Below are 25,547 nucleotides of genomic sequence, written 5' to 3'. Positions count from 1 at the left end.
CTAGGGCCTGGGTCTTGAAGATGAGTGGGGTTGACACTTGTACAGCAAGTATCCATGTTGTGTGGGAGTTCTGTAAGGGAGCTTGTAGCACAGATCTCTGTTATGTAGACATGCTTCTTGGTTGTGTTATAACTTCTTGCAATATATAATAGCTGGACAGAGTTCACCTCTCACAGAATTTGCACATGCCAGGAATTTTTTCTCATTCTCTGTTTGAGACGTTTTCTGTGGTTGCACCTCCTGCTAAATGCTAGACTATCACAGGTATTATTCCAAGTATCTACAGAGTAATCCAGCACCTTTGTGAGAGGAAATCAGGACCCTTGAAATTTGCTTGCTTGCCTTGTTTTATTCGATGTTCCCTATCCAAGAATATTTTTTGAAATTAGGTCAGCTGCTTCAAAGTAAACCCTGAAGAGGGATGAAAGAGCACTGGGTTATTCTTCCTTAGCAGCAGCATCTTTTGAATCTATGCCAGATGCATGAAAAGCACTCTGGACTGTCGCTCCAACTGCCCTGGTGTCCTGGGAAGAGTTTCAGCCTCTTCTCCAACCCTGAATGAGGCAAAGGCTTCTGGAACAAATGACACCCACCTTCATTGCTTGTGGCTACCTCCTTATGGAGACTCTTCCAGACTGATTGCAGAACATCTACCCTGGATTTCTAAGAACAGACTTTGGATTGCCTGCCTTTGTGTGAGCAACTGGCTTTTCTTTCCTAAAGTTTTTTTTTTGAGAATATGATGGGTCTGATCTAGGATTGTTCCCTTCCTAAAACATTAACATGGTCAGCACATAGGATTGTGCTTAGCAAATGGAATGAAGAGCGTTGGATTAAAAATGCTGTGGAAGACGTCACCATGCTCTGGCTGAGCCCTAACTGGGTACCTGGAACGTGCACATCTCATACCTTCTCACTGTCAAAGCTGGGTTTCACAAACAGTGACTCAGAAGAGAATAAGCCACAGCTGAGAGAAACACAAGGATTCCCAGTTAAAAGCTTCATCTGATTTCTTACATGTAGAGTATCAATGAAAAACTATATTTAGATGCAATGTTAAAGTACACTTCCGTTAAGAAAACTGAGCCTGTGAACCACCAAGGTAGACCTTGAATCCATTTTCCACCGTGTCTTTCCACTTTGGGCTGTTTTCCGCTTCACATGGAAGAAAAATCAGTTTCCTTTCCATAGCCACCTCTGTGCAAACTGAGCTGGGACGGGTGAGGCAGGGCTGGTGCTTTCCTCCTTGGGCTGCAACATCAGCCATGCCCAGGGTGATGGGGGGGCGGTGGGGTCTCCACCAGCAGCGCTGCTGCAGCCAGGGGAGGTGCTTGGTGGTTCCACTGCCATGATGTGATGCTGCGTACAGAGCTGCGGAGGCTTTTACGATCACTACTTACTAAACGTTTCTGATGCCGACACAGGAGAAGAGTAAGTTCTGACTCACAGCTCCAAAGGCTGGGTGTCTCTGTAGGGCTGAAAGGTGCAAAAAGCAAGAGTGTTATTTTTCTAAGTTACTAAGTCACTAAGCTGCTGGGAGATATGACCATGTACACGCAGACAAAGCAGATCTGGTGATTAGGCGGCTGGTTTACAGCTTGTTTTCTCAGTGTAAGAAAGTTGCCAGTTAAAACAGAAAAAAATTCAAAGATAATAAAACTACAGTGCCTAATTCAGTACCACCACTCCCAGCTCCCCGTTAAGCTTATCATTTAAACAGACAGCAATGCTAGTGACCGCTTTGTCTAATCTGAAATACCATACTGTATTTATTGAATAACGTATCCATTTATCATATAGGCTTCTTCCTCACTAGCATTCTGAATGCTGTTATCAAAGTGTCTTTACATCTTTAAATCTCATTTAGAGGGAGAGCCACAGCCAAAATGCTAATGAGCTCACCTTAATTGTAAACACTGAGCACTGATAAGAATGAAACTCCATCCTCTGTTCTTAAAGAAGTTCTTACGTGTTTCCTACTTACACTGCTTTTTATCTGATTCTCCTTCACTTCTGTTCTTAGGCAGATTAATAGGCACCTGAACAGACAAATAACAGTACTACATCTTCTTCACAGCCTTTTGACAGACTTCTGAGATTGCAAAATATTTTTGGAAAATTATTATTGGAAAAAAAGATTACTGAATGATCAGGTGGACAGCAATTTTTAAGGCTGGAACAAACCGTTCCCCCGCATTCACAGAAACACACCAGTAACTCGTACTTAAATGCTGATGGGACATTTTTTAGAATGTGATAAGTGTGAAATAGCCCATAGTTTTATCAGTCTCGGTTGCTGCCCACTCCTGCTAAAAAAAGGTTGATTGTGATCATTAAGTTGCAGGTAGGCAGTGCCTCTGGACTGTAAAATAGGAATGTTAGTGCGCAGTGATGAAAGCAAACTTTGCTCAACACCTGTCTATATATATTGCAGGTTTCAGTGGCTGCCCAGTTGATCTGTTCTCTCTGTTGTCTGGGAATAAAGAAGTGGTAAGTAAGAACCAACTAAGACTAAGTTTTCTTTTTTTTTCTTTTTTTTCTTTTTTTTAACTTGTTTAGTTCATAAATCCAAAGCTTTGTTTTTGCAGCTCAAGGAATGGCAACAGAGAGCTAATGTGGGGAAATGGAGGGGCGTGTGAAATGTCATCCACTTGTTAGCATTTTCACCTTGTGTTCTTTAAGCTGCATTTATATTTTAAGGAAATGAAAAAAAACCCTGAAACATAGTTCTGGAAACAAGCTGTACTGCTTTTTGTCTGCAAATAAGTAGATTTATTTTTATGGAATATGATAAAGAAAAAAAGCATTTTATTACCAGAAATATAACTGCCTACAGCATAAGAAAGTATTGTTCATTGTTTATTTGGATTGAAAAGTGAGATTTTAAGTCACAGTAATGAGTGGTATTGGATACTGGAAAACATCTAGGATAGGATTAATGAAACACTGGAAGGAAATACTGTCAGTTAGTGTGTTAGCACAGGTAGTGTGTAAAGTCTGTGTGCTGCAGTGCAGCTGTGTCAGGCTATTCTTGATGGAAACATTTTCTTATGCTAATTCAGTTTGGTACAGAGAGGTAAAAGGAATACATTAGTCTAATGTAGTTAGCTCAACTAATGTGGCAGTAGGCAGAAATCAGCTGGTTTCCCAGTAACTTTTATTAGCAGCTCTTCCATTAGATCAGTAAGTCTTTTTAATGTCATTACTTTTTCCTCTCTTGATTCTTTACTATGTATTTTGTATTTGGGATGGGGTAGATCTGTTTTATTTTCTAGTTGGTGGGATTTTTTTTGTTGTTGTTGTTTTATTCTAAAAAAGTAATTGTTTTATCCAAATACCTAGTAGGCATTTCAAATAGTTCAGTGATGTTTCCTGGTTCTGACTCCTCAGTGGCAGTGTCTGGTGCTTTGCTTGGTTGTGAATGCAAAAATAATGTTTGGGATTCATTTTCTCTCTGCACTTGCTTAGAAATGAGCTCTCATTTACTAGTTTTGTATGTTTTCAGTTTTGCTGTGTGTTAACTTGAAGCTTGTGTGCAATAAGTCTCAGGGATCCATAGGAACAAACAGTAAGCACAATGCTTTTTTTTTTTTTTTCCTCTAGCTTTCACATACTGTTTTTTTCCTTAAATACTACTTTAGTTGAAAGTTTACATCCTGGTTGAGCCTGCTAACTTATTCTGACAATAAGCCCCAAGGAAGCAGCTGGTTCCAGAGCAAAGACAAGACTTGCTCCTAGCAAGGCTGAATCATTGCTGGTGTTGATTTAAGTTGCTGCCTGTTCTGTTGCACCTGGGGCTTTCCGGCTGCCAACAAACAGGTTCTGGGGCAAAATTATCAGCTGATGTAAAGCTACTGAATGAGCTTGTGCTGGCTTCGGATCTTTCCTTTCCTGTCTCTACTTAGTGTGCTTCTGTGTTGGAGATTATACGTTTTGAGGGGAAAAAAATATTTTTTCAAACTGTAAGAAGGATTGCTATGTGGCTTGGTATTTACTCCTATGAAGTATGTGTGATAAATACTCATATTCACCAAGTCATACAGTCAGATACCAGATGAGCTGATAAATCCCTTTTTAGCATGAAAATCATAGCGCGGTGGTGAATGACAAGGAAGTGATGTATTTTTATAGAAAAGGTGAGAGAGAATGGGGCGGGGGGGGGGGGGGGGGGGGGGGGGCGCGGAAGGAGAGAGAGAGACACTGGGGAAAGCCTGCCTGAACCCAAAACTTGATTTGGAGCTGGTTGAGCAACCTGTAGGCACATGTATGGTCATGTTGGTGCTTGTTGCAGCTATTACCAGGTGGTTTTGAAAAGGCTGCTATTTTCTGCAGTACTTTTATTTCATCTTGGTTTGACTGGGTCTGTTCCCCTGGAGGTGAGATTTCTTTAAGGCTTACTGCTTCATAGTTCTTATTTCAGGCACAACGTGGCCTTTCAGTGAGCTGTCACGGGTGGAAAGGTACAAACAATACCATCCAGGCACATACAAGTGGTAGTTCATATTCTCTGTGTTAAGTCCAGCAAAATAAATACGTTTACAACTGTTTCTGATTTAAAACTGAAAAGCACCGAGAGTCTAGCCCTGCAACAGAGGCAATGCTGTTACAGTCCAATGAGTCACCGAGGAAGGCAATATAGGGCAACTGCATGGCACCTATCGTTGCTCAGGTAACTCCCCAGAGACTTTAACTCTTTGAAATGCTGCAGTGAGAGAGTCAGTACAGATATAAAAAACATGGGAGCCCACTTTGGCTTTGACTTTCTCTCTCTCACATTTCCTTCAGAATTTGAATGCCATTGATTTCCATCTATCTCCTTCTTAGGAGCAGGAGGTTTCAGTTTCTTCTGGAGTTAGAAAGGATGTCACACATAGTTAGCATTTTCCGAAGGCGAGGAAAGACTATACTTACAACGAAAGGAGCACACACGATGGTGTGAGAGAACTTGCCACGAGGTTCACTGAAGCGGACTGGATTACAGTTTGCACAGGCATTAGTTTTCAGACCTTTGCAATATGCATAGCATATTTTGACCTGCCACTTTCAGGAGGAAAATAGCTCCGTATCAGCGCAGCTCCAAACAGGTGGATATCCAAAGCGCCAATGCTTATCTGGATGTGAGCTCCATGACTACGCCCTGGGCGCAGGCATCCCAGCTGGCATTCTGCCAGCTAAGGCAGGAACTGGACTCACGGTGCTGAGACACCCCGGCTGGCACAGGGATGGGCAGAGCTCATTACTCCGGGCATCTCATCCAGTAATTGTGGCTATCCTGCCTTTGATACCTGGACTGGTGCGTCCAGCTGAATGTAGCTCCCTGTTGCGGTGTCGTCACCAGCCTGTCCTCTGCCCATTCTCTAACATGTTCCTTTGCAGTGTAGTTATGTCTCCGGTGTTCAAAAGTAAACCACTGTTGGGGTTTTCATTGTCATTTATATCTTGCGTCAGCGGTGCTGGTCCTTTATCCTGCACCTGGCATCAGCTTTTCCAAAGGCATGCATGAGCTGCCAGGGAGCAATGCAGTTAGCATTGTCACCCCTCCGCAGCACCCAGGTTTTCTTCTGAGTATTTTCTCAAGGTGTTAATGTCTGTGTTTGGGCCAAGTAAGAATTCTTTGAAGGGAAAACTGTAGAATGTTGATTATCCTTGTAGCACAGCAATTAATTAACAGTAAGTAGCTGTGGCCAGGACTCCAGCAGATGGTATCAGGTGGCTCTAAACGATCTTCTCAGCTGTTCCTCTTAACAAGAGTTAGGATCTGGAGAAACCTGACGGCTTTGGTAGTGCTTCAAGGGTCTAAATGGTTCTGCTTTTATCAGTTCTTGATACCTATCACCCAGAATGGGCTATTCTAGTAATACCGCTGTGAACCCAAATGCACAAGGCAAATACTGTAAAGACCTCCGGTATACAAATCTACCTTCCCAAATCAGAAGTTGACTAGGGCTCGTATGAATAATTTTATATACATACCTATTATAAACTTCCTCCACAGAGGTGGTCAACTCTCATTCTATGGTATTTCATCACACAAAGCAAAAACAATAATAATACATGACGTACCTGTGGGATCCTGAGCACCTCAGGAACACGGGAGATGCTTATTATGAAAAAATGCCCTGCCGAATTCTTGAATGGGGACAGTTTATTTAGGAGGCATAGAGGCTGTTTGTCTGCTGAAGTTTTCGATCTCCAGTTTCTCCAGTGAATGCATCAGCTCAGTTTCCATGCAGTAATCATGCAGGCTGAATCCTTCATTTCCATACCAAGTGTAACAGAAGAGCTGTAAAAGTACTGATGGCATCTCTAGGGCTGGTGGTGTCCAGCATATTCTGTGTCTCTCCGTGGCGGGAATATCTTGTCAATGCAATTTCGCATCTGAATTTCCAACGCATTTTGACGATTGCATTTCACTTAAGAAGCACTTGTGCTGGGCAGTTATTTTTTCCAGAGTTCTTTAAATGCTGAACATGCCTAAATGAAACTTGTTTAACAAGACAGAGGTGTTCTGGCATGGGTGGGGCTTGGAGGTTTTTCTGGCATGGGTGAAAATACAGGAATTTGCTCCAAGCAAATGGAAACCCTTGTTGAAACAAGCAAGAGTGATTCTCTTCCATCTGTTCTGAGATCTTTCTTTGTGTATCTTGCGAGCTGCTCTGAATCTTACAGCACAGATAAAGAAAGTGTAAAAGCTTTTGCTAATGGGATTGTAGAATAATTTTTCCTGCTACCATGGAAGGGGAAATAATCTTTTCTTTGTGGAGTGCCAGAGAACAATACCCTCCTCTGTTGCAGTAAAACATGAGTGATTCTGTCTGTGACATATCCTTCACAGCTCAAGGCGGAGAATGGATGGCTTATTGATGTGGGCAGGGACAAAACATTTTCACCATCAACTACATAAAGGATTATGATGATTAAATGAATGATTAATTATACTCCCTTGGAGTGGCTGCTAAATGCAGGTGAACCTTGTTTATGGGTGTATGATGCCAACTCTGACACTGACTTTTGGAGGCTGGGTGCAGGTGCCCTGTTTATGAGGAGCATTGCTGGCAAATTCGCCGACAGATGTTTCAGCCATGCAGGTGCCAGACACGGTAGCTGTGGGGCAGCTTTGCCCGCAGCACTGACCCTCTCATTTGGCACAGAGGCTGGGAGAGACAGACCTGAAGGTGAAGCTTTGCTGGGTAGAGTTCACATCTCCCATCCTTTCCGCTGACTTTTTGGTCATCCTGGCTGAGCTAACCAACAGCATTACAAGCTTGGAAAGGTAGAAATATTATCACATATTGCCTCAGCTCCCCATGGTGGCCTTTCCCCTCTTTCATGTCCCTCCCTCTGGCCTCCCATATTGGTGAAGTAAATAAGGAGGACCTTTCCAAGTTTTGATTCAAGAAATAGCTGCCTCTTCCTCTTGTGCCTGGGCTAGATCTGTCACATGTGCTTATACCTGTGCTGTCAGGATTTGCCCGTGTGATGTCTTATTTTGGAAGTTAGCACTTCTTAATATTACAATGCATGTCAAGTGGGCTCAAAAGGGGTTGGGAAGGAAGAGGTTCAGACAGAGAGCCTGCGTGAGATGGGTGAGCCTGACCTGGCTGCCACTAACCCAGCTTCACTTGCAGCATCAGCTGTGAGTTACAGGCAAATGTAGACTTGTAAGTGGCCACTGCTGTCTAATTATGCTCTTGTCCAGTTGTTCAGCAAGCATCATTCTGGAGCTCAGAACTCTGGGGTCTTCCTCCACCTTGTCCAAGGTCACGTTCCCCTCCATTGTTCCATGGGAATGAACGAGTAAAGGCAGCAAGAAGATTGTGTTTAGTGTACATGACACAAACTAAGGCAATGCTTTTGGGAAGAATTCTTTGGTCAGTTCTGTAAATTGAATTCCCAGTTTGGTAAAGGCAGTCGGTTAAATCCAGAAGGTGGAAGAAAGTAAAAGAGTCCTCTGACATTTTGCTGAAAGGAGATAGTGAATTAAAGAAAAAAAGCATAAGGTTTGGAAAGCAGAGGAATCTTTGCTTTTATGACAGTTAGAAGTGAACAAAAATACAGGCACAAGATGGAAATACTTTTTTTAAATTGTGTAAATGCACAAATAAACCAACGATGTGATTTAAAATATAATTGAGAAATCAATTTTGCAACTAAAGGAATAATTCATAAAGATTAGTAAAAAGCTGTGTTCGAGGACACATTGCTTCCATTTTATTTCCACCTCTTTTGCTCTTAAACTCAATCATGTTTCTCACATACCCTGTTGTAAGTTGAATATTTTGACTACACACACTTTTTAATCAGCACTACTTTGCTAGGCACAGATCATGGCTCCCTGGCCTGAGGTGGAAAAGCCTGAAACCAATAACTATATTGGGGACTCTTCCAAACAGAACCAGAACATGGCTGGGAAAGAAGGAGAAAATCACAAAGGTATTGTGTGCTTACCTGTGAGTTACAGAGAGACATAAATTTGGGGGCTTCTTGGAGAAGATGGAAAGTAATTAAATAATTTTAAAATGTTCTATTTCATCAGGCAATGTGGCTTCACTTGGAAATAAAGGAGGAATCCAACCTGCGTTTTCCACAATAGCCTTGATAGATGAGACAAGGCCGGAAGAAGACGACCCATGGGCTCTGCCCGAACTGCAGGACACTGGGGTCAAGTGGTCAGGTAGCCAGTCCTCAGCAAATAAGTTACCTGCATTTATTTTTTCCATCATTTCTGCTCTCTTTATCTTGGTTATCTTTCTGAAATTGTATTTGATGCAGAATTGAATTTAAGATTTGAGGACTTTTCAGATGTAGGCTTTACACTCAGTCTTACCTTCCCCAACAGTGAATGCAGATATTATATTCAGTCAGTTAAGAAGAATCTGGAAATTGTGCTGCTTGCCCTCCTTGAAACACAAGGAGTTATGTGGAAAACAACCCCAAACTGGTTTTATATCCAGGCTCCTATTGGTCTTTTTTTACTTAAGAGGATGACTCTGTAAAATTGAGGGTCAGTGTCAGATTTCATAGGGCTTTTGTCATATACCAAAGCTTTTACATGGTAAAACTATGTAAACAAACTACCTGCTTCTGCAGTTAAAATTTGATTAAGAAGAACATTCTTTTGGGTTTAATCACACACTGGGGTCACACCACTGTCTTTAGGTCTGTAGCCTCTGCTTGTGCGTAGACTGTTCCAGAGTGAACACCAGATATATCAAGCAAGTCTTTCTATGCGTAATGCATTTGTTTTGCAGAACTGGATAGAAAAGGAAAAATCATTCGTGTACTCTACGGGATAGGGAAGTTTGTTATGCTACTTGGACTACTCTACATGTTTGTGTGTTCTCTGGATGTACTGAGCTCTGCTTTTCAACTGGTAGGAGGTATGAAAATGTCTACGATATCAAGAATAAACTGTGATATGAGGCAGTAAATTTCATCTGAGAGACTAAGTTACAAGTATCACTCTTCAAGGACATTCTTCATAGATTTATGTGTTGAGATATAGATTCAGGAGGAAGTAGCTCTGGTTGAAGACTGACCTTCACGTATTTGAAAGGGCCTTTGCTTCTCAAATTCCAAAGAGGTGTTGATGTAGGAATTATTGGCACCGAGTTTTTAGTAGGTTCCTGTTACTTTAGTGACAGTTTACATGAATATATCTGTGCATAAATCTGTCCCATATGAAAGACATTTCAACAAGGTGAAATATGAAAATTGTGCTCTTGAATAAAGCATCCAGCACTGAAATACCCCCCAAATCCTTCAAAGATGAAAACTATTGAAATGTATTTTTTACATTTGCCTATCTCCAAGGGTTGAATTCTGCTGGTGGATTCAGAAGTGGTTATCAGAGAAATATGTGAACTTCTGTGGAGGTATTTTTTATTTTTGACAACACAGAAAGCTACAGGAACAGAATTATTCAGGATTACTAAAACAATTTTCCTTGATGCAGTAACCAAAAGTATCAAGGCAGTAATAGCATTCATATCTATGCATGTGGGGGGTTTTTGTTTGACAGTCTTTCCTCTGATAGCTCTGGGTTTATATGGTTCTCTGCAGAGTTCAGTAGAGCTTGTTCAGTCACTGAAATGAGAGAATATGAAATATTTTCTCATAACTGAGAAGCTTGAGAGTTCAGGACCTGAATTTGGATCCCTGGGCTACATAATCTTGCACTATTTTTGGCTGGCAAGCATGGCTATATTTGTATCAATTAAGTGGTTGAATGATCTTTAATTAAATGCTATGGACTTTATCTTGCAGTTGTCTCACTCTGAGAATATGTTTTTTGTAGGTAAAGCAGCAGGGGATATTTTTAAAGATGATTCAGTGCTGTCTAATCCTGTCGCGGGACTGGTGATTGGAGTTCTGGTGACTGTTATGGTCCAGAGCTCCAGCACATCTTCATCCATTGTGGTCAGCATGGTGTCCTCCACGTGTAAGTCTGATTACAGTGTCTTCCTAGAGATTACTCATAATCTTGGTCTGGGATACAAACATTCCCACCTGTGTTCAAGTTGTAAATAAATAAAATTGAATACTACTAGTGGTAGTAATAGTAAGTGCACAACTGCAGTAAAAATCATTGGAAGCCTTGGCACCGAATGCATTAATTTTGGGAGATCTGCATACTTTTCTCATGTTAGCCAGTTACTGAACTGCATTTGTTCCTGTGGCATCATTTAAAAATCCTGCAGTAAGTAAGAAAATGCCTGGGGAAGAAGAGACTTTATCTTACTCTGGCCCTCTAACATCTGGTGAAAAGAGATAACCGTGGGCTGCAGTTTCAGTGGGGATCACAGGACCGTGGGAGTACCATGTTCCCAGGGGGCTTGGTTAAAGCAAACGTGTCTGGACTGGAGTGCCTAATCCACATCAAGGGAAGTCAGGGGTTCCAGTGACGTTAGTAGATCTTAATTTTTCATTGGAGGAAAAGAGCTTGCTGATGATCTGATTTTTTCATTCAGTGATTCCTTTTCTGCTTTCTAGTGCTGACTGTTAAATCAGCGATTCCTATCATAATGGGGGCAAACATTGGCACCTCAGTTACAAACACGATTGTGGCACTCATGCAAGCTGGGGACAGGAATGAATTTAGAAGGTATTGTACTTAAACACTAGATCTGAAAAGTTGCTTTTCTTCCTGCTTTGTAGGTTTTCTTCTATATTCCCTATCACTACTACAGCTGTTCAACCTTTCTGTTGACCAAAACTTGAATATCTAGTTAGTAAAATCACAAGCGTGGCCATGGCCAAGGTATAATGCTGTCTAGATACGCGGCTTCATATACTTGAAGAAAAGCATATTGGGTTCCTTTAAAAGGTTTGTGTTTTTGTAAGAATCTACCATTAACTGGATGTTGCACAGGGATAAATTTTAAACTGTTCCCACTATACCATCACCTTTGATTATCTCTAAATTATGTGAGGGCTGTACAAGAAGTTAATACTAGTTTGGTCTACTCTCCTTAAAAGAGACTTCAGTGTTGGAGATATTTTGAGACTACAGTAGGCAAGAGCTGGTAACTGTAGAGAAATGAAGTGTTCTGGTTTTCAAATATATACAGTGACAACTTTTAGACTGCCACTTGACATTATCACTGAGAGAGCTCATGGCTTACTGGAGATGGGCAATAAACCTGGGAGGAGTATGAAGCTTTGGCACCTTGTTGTTTGTGGCAGAGCAGATGTATGAAATACACTTAGCCAAAGCCCCTGAGGGAAGAGCTGTGGCTCCTCAGGCTGTGGAGGAGAAGCTGGAACCAATGATTTGCAAGAACGTGTGAGAGGGATGTGAAGAGCCACCTTCCCCCATGAGTCAGAGACAACAGGTCCCAGAGGCGATGCCTGGCTAAGGATTAAAAATGGACCAAAAATGGGTGAAAGGCAAAACAAATGCAGGCTGTACAGCTAGTTCTTTCTTCAGACAAGTACTCTTGGCCACCTCACGTTAAGGATCACTTTTGCCTTTTCTAGTTTCTCTTGTTTCACTCACCTGGCTGGCTCTTTAACTCGCTCAGCGGTGTGGAGACAACTTGGCACTCTATAGCAAAGTAGTAGTGTCCTGTGACCCCAGAAATTAAACGATTCCCATCTTGATTTCACATCTTGATCCTGATCCACATCTATGATTTCATATTTAATTGATGTTATACACATGTTGTTTAATTAAAAGGAGCTCTGTTTTTTAATTTCTCCGTATAGGGCCTTTGCTGCGGCCACAATCCATGATTTCTTTAACTGGCTTGCTGTGTTTGCACTGTTGCCCATTGAAGTTATTACTGGCTATCTTTACCATCTCACCAGTGTTATAGTTGACTCCTTTCAGCTTGAAAGTGGTGAGGATGCCCCTGAGCTACTAAAAGTTATCACAGACCCCTTTACAAAGCTCATCATTGAGGTAAGCTCTTTCTCCCCTCAAGGAAGCTGCTTACTTGGTTCAGCCACAGCTAACCAAAATGCTCTGAAGGGGGTGGTGGGGAGCTTCCACGCACTTCTCTGTGTCCTCAGGGTAAAGCTTATTAGCAGGTAGGTTCTTCTTTTTGTTCGCATTTCATAAAGCCCCAGCTCTGTATTTCCTCTTTCTATTTCCCCCACATTTCACCTTAATGGTAGGTCTGTCTAGGACGACTGGGAAGGCAGGTGAGGACACATACAGTCCTATGGGATGGATGGGATGGCAGCCTGTTGCCTAGATATTGGCAGATAGTACTAGCTGAGACAACCCGGCACACCCAGAAGATCTGCACAGGACCTGAAGAGACGACACTGAAATTACGGGAAACTCACACAAACCTAGAGGGACAGCTGAAGGCCAGGGTGGATGCACAGAGCTCCTAAAATGACAGTAAATACATTTAGGCAGTTGTGTCAGTGTAGCTGTTTAAACAGAAAGGGTGAGATGAGGTGGTGGATGATTTGGGGAGAATGAGGCACAGTGTTTGTGCACATAGAGTTGTACCTTTTTCTGGGAGTAAACCCCTTCCTACCTGTTGGGCAGCAGCTCTAGCGTTAGAGATGGTTGTGTAGGCTTTGCGTGACTGAGCTTCCAAAGGGAACTATTTGAATAGAGCTGAACAGAAGTATGTGATGAAAGTCAGAATAACGCTTTTTTTTTTCTTTTTGTTTTTTTTTAAGCTTGATAAATCAGTAATAAATGCAATTGCTACAAATGATGAATCAGCAAAAAACAAAAGCCTGGTAAAGATTTGGTGTGTAACTGAAAGCAATGTGGTGAGTATCATGCTAAATTCATTGTTAGGTTCCTTAGGAAACATGCTACTCATTTGTAGCTGACACTCCTTATCATAGGATTATGAAATGAGATTTTTAAGTTAGTATTTTTCATGCAGCAGAAAAACAATGAAAACGATTTAATTTAGTTTTTGCTCCACTTAAACCAAGGATGTCACACCAGTGGTGAGCTTGACCTAGTTGCTTTCACTACCATGCAGGCCCTTGCTTATCAGAACTGATGGCTGAGAGCCAAGCCTTTTACTCCTTCCACATCCAAATGCCTTTAAACTCCACTACTCCTACCAACTCCCTGAAAGTGGAAAAAAATCTGCAATATAGGCCAAGGAAAATATCTTTTTGCCCACCATTTATCTATTTATCTAACCATTTATCTATTAAGCATTTATCTATTAATCTAACCAACTTCAGTCTTAGGTCTGTTAGGGTGGTATCTGGTGGCAGCTGGTTATTTGCAGCTTTTTGGAAAACTGCCCTCGGGGAAAGCCTCTGTGGGGCTGTGTCCCACTGTTCTTCACCCAAGCAGCACTGCAGCTTGAAGTAATCTGTTGCCCAGATCGACACCAATGAGTATTTTGGTAAACTGTGGAGCTGAGTGGTTGGTTTGCGTTGTTCAGCTAACTAACAATTAGAGCATTAAATGTCCCTTGGATCTCTAATTAGGCTATTCTACTTGTTGGTATGTATATAAAAGCGATTCCTGAAGTCCTGAGGCAGAAGATACTTAAGGACATGAAGCGGAGGTCAAAATTAAGTGCTTGGGTTTTTAGAGGAGCCCAGCTCCTATTGAATGACGGTCTGGATGGCCAGTGAAATGCTAGCTAGGGAGATAGCACCAGGAGCCCTGCTAATGTGAAACTGCTCAGGTTACACTGCTGAGGAGCTGGGTATCTCATCTCCGCGAGGCATGGTGCTTGGGCAGCGTACCTCTTTCAGGCCGCCAGCCCTCACGTGGGCTGCCCCTTCGCTGTGCTGCCTGGGTGGCAGTGAGGTCTGAGCCCCTGAGTCCTACAGTACCCCCACTCTTACAAGAAACTATACAGAAAGTTGTCGTAGGCTGAGGGTTACATTTCCATATACACAATTCTTTCTGTGTTTGTCTGTATTTTGGCTGTGTAACTACTGTCCAAACATCTGGTCAAATTACAAAAATACATAAAACCCCTACAAGCTTGACTTGAACTTGGTGAGAGAAGAGAAAGATCATTTAAATGATTTACATTCCTAGAGGCTTGAACTCATTTCTGGCAAAAAGCATTAAACAGACCTCTGGCAGGGATAAATACATGCAGACCCCATGTGCTTAAGGATAAACATAAGGGTAAATGCTTTGATCTAGTGCTGCTGCTTTGAAATTCAGATGTCTGAAAAAAATTTCAGGAAGGCAAGAAACAACGTTGTGTTGTGTTTGTGAAAGCTGATGTCTTGCGGAGGCTGGAGACCAGGTGCTTCCTGAAAAGGTGGGGGCACTGGATCCACTCCAGGCTTTGCCCATCTGCATCAGCTGGAGGGGGAATACGAACACGGGTGTCTGCAGACAGTGCCCAGCAAGAAAATACGATTTCTCTTTCCCTGTTTCTGAAAAAGGCAATCACTCAAACGCATCTTAAAGTTCCCTCCTGTTCAGCATTGTGGTTCAGAGTCCATTTGGCTGTTAGCTGCTCTTGTGGGGAAATACAGTTCAGTCAGCAAACTATTCCTTAATCTGCACAAGGAGTTACGGACCTCGCATCAGAATGCAATATGTCTGGGCTAGGAGCTCTTATAAGGAAGGCTTTATTGGTATAAAAACAGAAATTCATGTTCAGCGCAGTAATGCTAATCACGGTGCTAGTAATTAGCTCTTAGATAGCATTTGAACTTTAAAAAGGAAAGTAGTAGCAGCTCTTATATTTCTACAGAAGGGAAACTGAAGCACAGAAAGGCAGCGTGCGCAGCTTATGCTTATTCAGGCTGCACTGTTATTGTAGTAGTCTGAATCACAGTCCTGTGCAGTACTCACCAGACCAATAACTGTAGTTAAGATGACAGCAAAGAGGTCTTTCTTTGCCCCAAGAAAGCTGTGGCAGTGGCTGGAAAAGGAGTGCCACTGTCCCCCAGCTGCAGCTAGGCATAAGCCTCATTCCACAAACCCTGACATCAGTAGTTAAGGTTCTTAGCTACCGATGACTTGGTCCTACGATTATTACCATGTAGCAGGTTTGGAGGATATTTTAATCTTTAAATGTTGTATTGATTGACTTGCGTAACAGCACAATCATTTATCTTAAGAAGGCAAAAAAATTTGCCTTGTCATTAATGAGGTGCCAGCTTAAACTCCAGTTTACAAATCTGCCTTTAGCTGATGATCACTTGGTTGTAATAAAAACCTAGAACTTTGCATGAGCTGTTAATGAAGGGTTGTAGGTGACTGAACTATCTGCTTTATCTGGCAATCTTTAGACGCTGCAGAATGTCACAATTCCGCCTTCAGAAAACTGCACATCTCCTGACCTTTGCTGGACTGAAGGAAACGTGACATGGACCATGAAAAATATAACTGAAACAGAATATATCAGTAAATGTAAGTAGTAGAACTATTTCTCCTTCGGTAATATCTTTACAGGTGTATATATCTTTCTGATGGTGTTAACAGACCACTGCAGAGGTATATCGAGGGGCACTCACCTGTGTATGGACACAAGGCACTACTGCAGGTGCAGTCAAAGCAGCCTGTGCTCTGTTATAGCTACGCAGCTGGAGTTACCAGCAGCATTGTTGTATCTGGCTGCAGATGGATCTCTTTCCATGCTCCCTGATATCAGTAATTGAGGTCTTCAGTATCATGTCACCCTCACTGTTCAGATGACTTGGAGCTACAGTTACTTTGCTGGGATGGTTTCTTGGATATCTCCATCCCTATGCCTGCCCTTCAGGACTTTCAAGAGCCCTTCTCAGGCGTTCAGCCACCTGTGGGAAGAGCCGACCCACCCTCTGGCTCAGAGCACACCAAAATTTCTTCATGCCATTGTATTCCTCTCCCTTACATATGGCTGCCCAGCTCCTGCCTGCTGTCTATTTCATAAGCGTATCCATACAAGAGCCCCTCTTGCCCACCTCAGACATGGCTTTTGTTGAGCAAAGAAGGGGGTGTTTTCAGTCCTTGCATCAATCACTGTGTGTGCTTTGGTCCTGTTTTCTTGGGGGCATATACGAAAACTAGAGCTGAGCTTAGGATCGGAAAGAAAAACTGTGGCTAGGCCAACTATTTTTCCTTTTCTTTTTCAGGCCAGCATCTCTTTGCAGACGCAGACCTGCCTGATCTTGCCATTGGCCTCATCCTTCTGGCTTTGTCCCTGCTTGTTCTGTGCTCCTGTTTGGTGGCAATCGTTAAGCTATTAAACTCTGTGCTTAAAGGACAAGTGGCAAGCATTATCAAGAAGACAATCAACACCGGTAATTATCTGCTTTTCCTGTAGATTGTTTTCAGAAATGAAAAGGACTCTGAGCATGTTTATTGATATCTTCTGTTCTAGCAGATATTACAGAATAGTTTAAAGAAAACAGTATTAAAGCAAAATCACCCCCCCCAATTTTTCATCCCAAGCACGTTATTTTCTTTCTTTTAAAAATCTATTAGCGAACAGCTTGCTTGAGAACTGCAGCAGATTAACAGCAACAGAGACCAAAGTCCAGGCTCTGTTTCTTGATGTATAATCATTAGCTGTAAGAAATGTAATGTTCCCATCCTCAAAAGATAGTGCTGAAGTGCTGAGATTGTGATTGCCTACTCTGGCACATAGCCTGCAAGTTTCTTCTAAAGTAAGTTGAAAAAAAGTTTGTGGTGATTAATGATCTAATTCCCTTTGCTCGCCCTGTTCTACAGCTTACCCATCTCTTCAGTAGGATAAGCAGCCCTGAACAGTGGTGCTTTCTGTCTTTCCCTGTGTTCTCCAGGTGTTTTTTCATCCTGGACCCACTGAGTGCAAATGCTGGTTTCTTTTCACTTGCCTGCTTTTTCTTCATCCTCCCCTGAATGGAGAGGTTAGAACCTGTAGCAGAGAAAAGCAATCCTGGCATACCTCTGGTTGAGGTTGAAGTCAGAGTTCACAGGAATGAAGAAGGCAACAAAGTGGTCCCCATGCTGTCTTTTCTTCTCCTGGGCAAAGAACAGTGCCCAAAGTGAAAACGAGGGGTAGAAAGTAATCAACTGCCGGTTACTGCTCATTTGCGATCTACTCTGTGATCCTCTGTGTCTTCCTGATTGAATAAGTCCTCACTTCCTGGGTCACCCAGAAATCTGCAGACTACAGGGGACCATTGTGCCTAGTTTCTCTAATCAGTGTGATTAGCTTTTCTTTGCAAGAGCTAACAAGTTAACAAGGAGGTGATCTGCTTGAAACTATTTAGAACAAGCAACCTGATTTTCTCAGGATGGTCTTCAGAGCTTTCTGAAGATCTGGTCCATGTAGTGGGTGCCTGGTTGCCAAAAGTGAGGTGCTCAAGACACATAAAAGGTTTTGCGTTGACCTCTGTGGGAACATTTCTGGTACCTAATCGTATTACAACATAAATGCTACCTTGGGTCAGGACAAATGTCTACCTAGTCTAGTATCTATCTCAGTGTTTCCAGTGGCGGAAGGCTGAAGAAGGGAGTACAGCAAACAGGGTAAATTAGAGTAGTAGAACTGACTCTGACCCAAAATCATCATTTAAGAGACAATATACAAACAATATATTTACATTTTAAATGCTTAATAGTCTTTTCACTGCTGTGTTACTGTTACACAGAGCATTCTTTTATGCTAAAGACAATGTTCTCCCTCAATTTTTTTAGATTTCCCATTTCCATTTACTTGGCTAGCTGGATACCTGGCTATGCTTGCAGGAGCTGGTATGACCTTTGTTGTCCAAAGCAGTTCTGTTTTCACATCTGCTATTACACCCCTTGTTGGTAAGTTGTCAATACTGTGTTCCTTATCCACATGTTTTACTTTCTCCGTCATTCTGAAGCCACTCAATCCTGTGTCTTTTCTCTTAGGCATTGGTGTTATAAGCATTGAGCGCTCTTATCCCCTTACCTTAGGAGCTAACATTGGCACAACCACAACAGCTATACTTGCAGCTTTAGCAAGTCCAGGGAGTACATTGAAATATTCATTGCAGGTCAGTATAAACCAATGCTTCCTTGACTTAATTTAGAAGTTGCAACTTTTCTGAAGAAAAGCCTGACAAAATTGGCTCTGATACAAATGTGCCATGGATGTCGTGCCTGATTTTGTGTGTGCTTTTAAGGATAGCTCATTCATTTCAACTGCTAGAGCAAAAAGCGCTTGTGTTAAACATTCCCAGAATGTCAATCAATATGTACTAAAATCTTGCTTTTGTAACTTGAGCTTGATCTGATTGAATTAATTCAGAACTGAAACAGTGTGGGCCACTTGAGCCCTGAGGGGTCTCTGCAGCTTGGAATTCAGTGCCCATATCTGTGACAGCCCTCTTAAGCAGTCCCCTGTGAGGGTTACTAATGTCTGTAAGTTGCCTCCTCAGGACCCTAACTCTGTCCAGGCAGTGTACAGGGACTTCTGTAACCTAACTGAAGGCTGTACAACCCTTAAGACGGAGACCTGTCTACCTACCTCAGGTTGCAGTGAGCACGATGGCATCTATTTTCTCATTGTAAATCTAATCTGAGTGGATTTTAGTGAACTCCTTGTCGCCTCAGACTACGTGAAAAGTAGGCAGCCTGGCTTTGAGCTCCCATTTACCACCTGGTAAAGGACATTCCAGGCAGCAGATAACGTTTGAATGAGCCCTCTACATCAAAGACTGAAAAGATAATGAAGTTTCCTTTGTGAATAAGATGAATGGTTTTTGCTAGCTACAATAACTCAAGAAAATTACAGAAGTCGTTTTATTGTCCTCAGGCATGATAGAACAGATGCAATCATGAAAAGATACTATCTTGATCAAGCTCAGATTTCATGATAACTTGCTGTTTTTATAAAGTACTTTAAAAATAAATCCCTGTACTTTCATATTTACGTTAGTCTGATAACAGTTATAGAGTGAAAATGAGATAAGGTGAGCAGGGAACGTACTGTTTTGTTCAGTGTGTGCTTATCCTGTCTAAGCAACTTCTGAAAACTTTAGGAAGTAGGTGTGTCTTCACGCTTATTTTCCAAAAATCAGTTTTGAAGTATGTGAGTCAAGTTATTGTAAAAGACCCAGACAAAGTCACATTCCAGGAATCTCCTTGGCACCCTATAAACTTTCAGCTAGTTTCTGTAAAATCCGGGTTTGTACCATTAATAAATTCTCAATAGCCTGTATGCAATATCTAATTTACACTTCTCGTCTTTTCATTGGAAACTTATGGATGCAGAACCCAATAATGAACAGTTCTCACGCCTTGCTGACAACAGCACTGTTTCCCACTAGCTGTTTGGTTTGTGAGCTTTATTTCTGATGGACTCCATTTCTTGCTGTTGAAAGCTGTATTTTAAGACTGCCATCTGTGGGGAGATATGCCATCCCCTCCAGGCTTGCCTTGTGATCAGACACAGTCCCCTGTTTGTAGGCACACGATGTGTGAGGTGGTACCAAGTCCTTGCTTCCTGCTAGGAAAGGCCCTGCAATGCAATAGCATCAAAGACAAGAAAAACAGTGGGGAACAAGGGAAGGGGGAGCTATGGAGTTTTAGTGCCACTGGAAGTTAACCATCATGCAGGTAGGAGCTTTTAAAGGCATGTTGGCTAACAAACCTGTCAAATGTTTTTGCTTTCAGATTGCCTTGTGCCACTTTTTCTTCAATATCTCTGGGATTATTCTGTTTTACCCGCTACCTTTTACCCGGCTGCCAATCCGCATGTGCAAGACCTTGGGAAACACAACAGCCAAGTACAGATGGTTTGCTGTATTTTATCTTCTCGTCTGCTTCTTTCTTTTGCCTTTGTTTGTATTTGGTCTGTCACTGGCAGGTTGGGGAGTTCTTTTGGGTGTTTGCCTTCCCCTGTTTGCTCTTTTTATGGCTGTGGTTGTGATTAATATTATGCAGTCGAGGCGACCGCATTCACTGCCTGAGAAGCTCCAAAACTGGGATTTCCTCCCCGTCTGGATGCACTCCCTAGAGCCCTGGGACAATATAATTATGTCTTCACTCGCCTTTTGTGGGAAACACTGCTGCGGCTTCTGCAAGTGCTGCAAAGTCAACGCAGAACAGGAAGGTGCCAAAGACAAGCAACTAAAAACTGTGGAGGTTTATGAAAACACAATTGCGATGTCTGATGAAGGTGGAAGAAGGGCACCAGCTGCAGCTTGTGTTGAAAAAACAGGCACAAACAACACGGCCTTATAGTAACAGATCAACCCATATTAGCAGAGGTAGAGCATAGGACAGTCAGGCTCTTGAAAACCACCTTGGACAATGCACTGAGGACAGAGTGAATATTTTGTTAGGTTCCTGCAGCCAGTGATATATCACTCATCAAGGAATGGAGTCAAACAAGCTTGGCAGAGTCCCTAGAAAATCTATGATCAGTTGAAAAGCTAATGACAGATTGGCTTACAGAGGATCTACTATGTGGTACCTTCATCCAATGCTATTGGTAGCAAACAAAAGAAATCCTGATGGAGTCCCATGAAGAAAGGGATGAAAGGAGCGGTGATCAATTTAAACTTAATTCAAACAAACATGCACTTGTAGAACAGCCTTTCTGACCTACTGGCTTGTTCAGCAGAAGTTTATAATACCTAAAAGCTCTGGAAATGGGGGGGGGGAAAAAAAAAAAAAAAAAAAAAAGAAAAAACCCCAAAGAGAATCCTAATGTTTTTATTGGCCTATTTGCAGTGGTCAAAACAGAAAACAGTAGTTTTCCCAGTATGGACGAAGTCTATTTTATGTGTGAAGGAAAACAAAATGCTGGGACTTCCTTCAGAAGCTCTGGGAGTCTGACTGCAGCATAAGGGTGGGCATATGCCCATTTTGAGCCCCCCCATCTCCTTTAACACCAGAGACAGGAGTTATAATCTTTTGTTATCTCATGCTAAAGGCCGTAAAAGTAATTGTGATCCCTCCGCCTGCTGAAGGTTAAGCACTGGGTTTGGAGCCACTGTGTGGCTACCAAAGGGCTTGATGCTTGATGGATTCAGGATGTGGTTGTGTGGCCATTCATCTCTCTAGACGGTCCTCTCCAATCCTGTTCATCAGGTAACCTCACAATCAGAGGAATGGTGCAGGAGGGAGGACAAGTGGCCAGCGTAGGGGAGGAGACAGCCACGCAAGCCTGGGCTGACACCAGGAGATATGTGTGCAACTGTAGCTCCCTTTGGCTGAGCCACAAAATGACTTTTCAGAGTAGCGGTGGAGACTGGCTTTAGAGCTACAAAAGAGGGAACCTGGAGAGCAGATTATGGCTAGCACAGGATATATGGTAATGTTTACTGGATATAAAGGAGTGTTCACTCTGCACCATGGCTTTGTGCTCTGAACAACCCTTCTTGGAAATAATGTGAATTTTACTGGCAATTGCATGTAGCAATCCAAATCCCAAATAAAATCCTTAAGTAGTGTAGTCACTACCATGTGTAGTCAATCCATAGGTAGTGTAGCACTTGGGTGGGAAGCTGCTTGTGCTCGCATCTTACCATTACTGATGTTTTAGTAAATGCTTGTGAGGCTGCTTTGAATCATGGGCTACAAAAGGCTTAATTTCAATGTCAGAAAAAGAGCATTTCAAAGTTGCACCGAGTACTTCTGCTGGCCTTCAGTAGTTTAGATATCAGCAAGTGTGGGATAATATCCAAAGTCTAATCTCTAACATTAAAATAAAATCAGGTGGCTGAGTGTAGGCCAAGTGTCATGTAAAGCCAGTTTATGTGGCTGAGCTGTAGATTAAATTTGCAATGGAAATGCTGAGAAGACCCTTAGTTTAACATAGCCACTCAGTGCTGCTAAAACACATTTACTTCTGAATAGTTGTTTATTTTCTGCAAAGCTGTGGAATTCAGTAGGTTGAATTTGGCTATCAGGTAAATATGTACATTTAGAATTGACAATTGTTTTCATTTACTTTTTTAAACTGGCAAACTATGTTGCCGAAAATGTGTTTGCAAATTGCATTCATACTGAGATTCCAACTACTTCTGTAATTGTGAGCCAGTGACAAAATGCTTAGAATCAGAGTGAATTTCCAAAAGCATCAAGTTTTGGTATAGTTCTGCTCTTTTAGGGTTTGGTAGTAGCAGAGAGCAGAGTTATGCCAAACTATTCTTCTAAAAATTATTTTCCTTGTCCTTCACATAGTTGAAACAGAATTTTGTCAGCATCTCATTTTTAAAGTGGAATTTTGATATCTTCGATAATTCTTCATTTTATTCTCACAGTTCTGGATGCTTTCACAATCTGTTTCTCTAAATCCCAGCATGCATTTCCCGTGCTCTGTTTCTTTGGGAAAAATATAAGAAAAATAACTTGGAAAGAATTCCGGATATCTCAAGTTTCCATTGACCACCCGTTGACCACCCATTGAAACAGGAAACATTTGAATCTACTTTTGCTGATGTCTTGAGCAATGTGCACCTTACTTTGTATCTTGAAATAAAGCCGTCAAGCACAGTGATAGTATCTGTGGGAAAGCAGTTCTTTCTCACAAAAGAATCAGGGTAATAATTAATAGTCAGACATATCATTACTTCATGATTCCTCATTGTAACGTTTCCCCTACAATCTCTTCTGTTCTTACTCTCCTCTGTCCTTGCTCCAGGCCATATTGTACCATTGTGTTAGGCAGATGGCAACAAAGATTTCTGTTTAACACTTGACAGCACAACATGTTCTGGCATTATTTCCCCCCCTACTCTTCCCAAAAGATATTTACACTTTATTTATAATTATTTGAGTGTACAGAATTTTTCATAAGTTATACAGAAAAAGGCTCATGATTGTGTTATATATTCCATATTTGAAAACTATGCAATGTTTATCTATAAAAATGTAAAAAGTAACTACTGTATATTTTGTAATATAACTTTTCAAATTGTTTGTAACTGTGTATACTGCATATTATGGAGGCTGTTGGCTCCATCAATAGGTTACGTCAAGATTGTTAGCAATGCAGAGACAGATTTCTTAAAGCAAAGATGAAACCCACCTACATACTTTCATAATATGGCTTAATGCACAAGGATATTGAACTCTACTTTTCTAAAGATTTGAATTTTCTGTAATGAGGAATTTTGGAAATACAAGGTTCCTAAAATACTTTTTTAAACTCTTAAACACTGTATCTTTTAACTGTTTTGAGGACAGTATATGGCTTTATACTTTGTCATGAATATCCATCTTGTCTGTCCTCGTGCACTGAATGTAAAAATAAAGAGAAGTTTTACAAAAATAGGATGTATTCATAATATCTGTTTATATACGTGTTGTGGAAGCTTGCAGAAAATTAAGTATGTAGACAGTTCTAGCCTGAGCTGATGCAATGTACAAGAAATTAAGTTAGCATCAAGCACTAATGAAAACCACCACAGACCTCTGTGTCCAACATTTTCATATGAATGACAGATTTTCTTATGGAGAAAAATAAAAGGATTTGCTCAGTGCAACTGTGTGGGTCAAGATATTTTCTGGCAGGTTCTGCAGACTGTCCTCAGTGAAGGTAAGCATGGGAGAGCAAAGCCAGGGCTGCTCTCACAACAGGATGCATGATGAGCTATAATAAGTGATTTATATCACTGTGCTAGGCTCAGATTCTCCTTTCTACGTGAAATGTGGCAAAGAGTGTTTCCAAAATGCTCCTTATACCCCATGACCTGAGTGATATCTGGCTTATAACTGGGCAAAGATATCCACCTTGCTCTTTTTGACCTATGGAGCTTAAATGACCTATGGAACTTAAAATTAACCAGACAGCGCAAAGTAAAAATTACTACTTAAAGACTATTTAAAAAGGTCATTAGACTCCGAACTATGTGCTCAACAGTAGCTGAGGAACCAGCCCCAAAACCCACTGTTGTTGCCAACCACACTGTATCTTAGTGAAATGAGGAAGCAGAAGTATTTCTTATAACACAAATATTTATGCACTTACAGTGTAAGCTATCATCTTCTAAAAATGCAGTACGCACCCTAGGCCCATGATTTAAAACTTACAGCTTCTTCCACCCATGCAGAAATACTGTAATTCTCTGTGCCGTCACCCTCCATGACTCACTGTCCATCAGGAATCAAAGTGCATTCAGAAACACACACAGGTTGTGCCATCCCTCTCCTCATTTCCAAATCCTTTGCAAGAGCTACTTAGCGCAAAGTTCAGCAATGCCTATAGGTATTTAACAGCAGGTATGTCATGAAGTGCTGCACTGATCAGAAGCCTTCAAAACATTTAAAGTAATGCTTCAGCTAATTGCCTGGTTGCTCCTGCTACTGGTTTCAGTCCTCTTCCCCTCCGCTTGCAACCTAACTGTGCTGTCCACAGCTCCTTCTGGTGCTCCTGGGCTTTTTTTATTGTATGCTGAGGTTTCACATTCACTTCCACCAGTTTCAAGTTCTTGATAACACAGTGTTTTCCTGCACCAGGCCTACCACTGGGAAGGGTTCTCATTAGTCAGAAATGCAGGTTAAATGCTTCATCGTCTCTTTCTTCAGCTTCCCACGTAGTAGCAGGCACCCAGTCAGGTCCCCAAGACACCGCTGGCCGTGCCATAGAGAAGTGCTGTTCTCTGATTTACAGGAGATTATTTGGGGGTGCAGGCTGGTGTGGTACCATGGGCAGTAGCTGAACTGACACACAATAGCAATAGATCTGATCCCGTCAGTTTAAAATAGTGAGCAGTACCGAGCAAATATCCGCTATTTCAAGAGCTGCATAGGGGAGGATATACTCTGTGCACATACCAGGGAACACCAGGCCACGCTTCAGTTGCACAATTTCAATAGGCTGTGCTTCCATGCAAGAGCTTTATCTGCATTTGGAAATTTTTTTTCTCCAGCTAATGGCCAATCCTGGTGTTGCCACGTGCCAGAGGCATGACGCCGTACGTGTAAACCCACTCATGATATTTTTACAGTGAATACTTTGTAGATCTTAGTCCCTATTACAATTCTACTACAAAGGAAACACGTGATTCATATGAAAGCGCGGAGTGTTTACTTTGCATATTGGATAGTAATTATGCTGATTTTCATTGCGCTGTCCCTAAGCAGGTTTCCCCAAGCAACTGAGATCTGAGTGTTTCAACAAGACAGAGAAACAGAGCGAAGGCTAGCATTAAAGTGTCACAAACATTCCATCTTACTCAGCACCTGA

At 41.8% G+C, this 25,547-nt stretch overlaps 1 protein-coding gene across 2 annotated transcripts; it reads left to right on the top strand.

Annotated features, from left to right (window-relative positions):
* The first annotated feature begins 5 nt into the window (after nt 1-5).
* SLC34A2 (solute carrier family 34 member 2) lies at nt 6-23,812 on the top strand. Of its 2 annotated transcripts, XM_005243219.4 has the most exons (14): nt 6-2,344; nt 2,435-2,490; nt 8,319-8,433; nt 8,537-8,674; nt 9,252-9,380; nt 10,298-10,441; nt 10,993-11,104; nt 12,208-12,403; nt 13,141-13,236; nt 15,700-15,820; nt 16,525-16,692; nt 18,074-18,190; nt 18,278-18,402; nt 20,024-23,812. In XM_005243219.4, exons 3-14 carry the CDS (start codon nt 8,328-8,330, stop codon nt 20,591-20,593), a joined length of 2,022 nt encoding a protein of 673 aa, XP_005243276.2. In that variant the 5' UTR covers nt 6-2,344; nt 2,435-2,490; nt 8,319-8,327; the 3' UTR covers nt 20,594-23,812. The 2 variants fall into 2 exon arrangements, with proteins under 2 accessions (XP_005243276.2, XP_055653201.1); XM_055797226.1 differs by having other exon boundaries at nt 6-2,490.
* The last annotated feature ends 1,735 nt before the right edge of the window (nt 23,813-25,547 follow it).

Source organism: Falco peregrinus, chromosome 2 (genome assembly GCF_023634155.1).
Source record: "Falco peregrinus isolate bFalPer1 chromosome 2, bFalPer1.pri, whole genome shotgun sequence".
Classification (NCBI taxonomy): Eukaryota; Metazoa; Chordata; class Aves; order Falconiformes; family Falconidae; genus Falco; species Falco peregrinus.
This window is presented reverse-complemented; position numbering and strand designations above follow the sequence as displayed.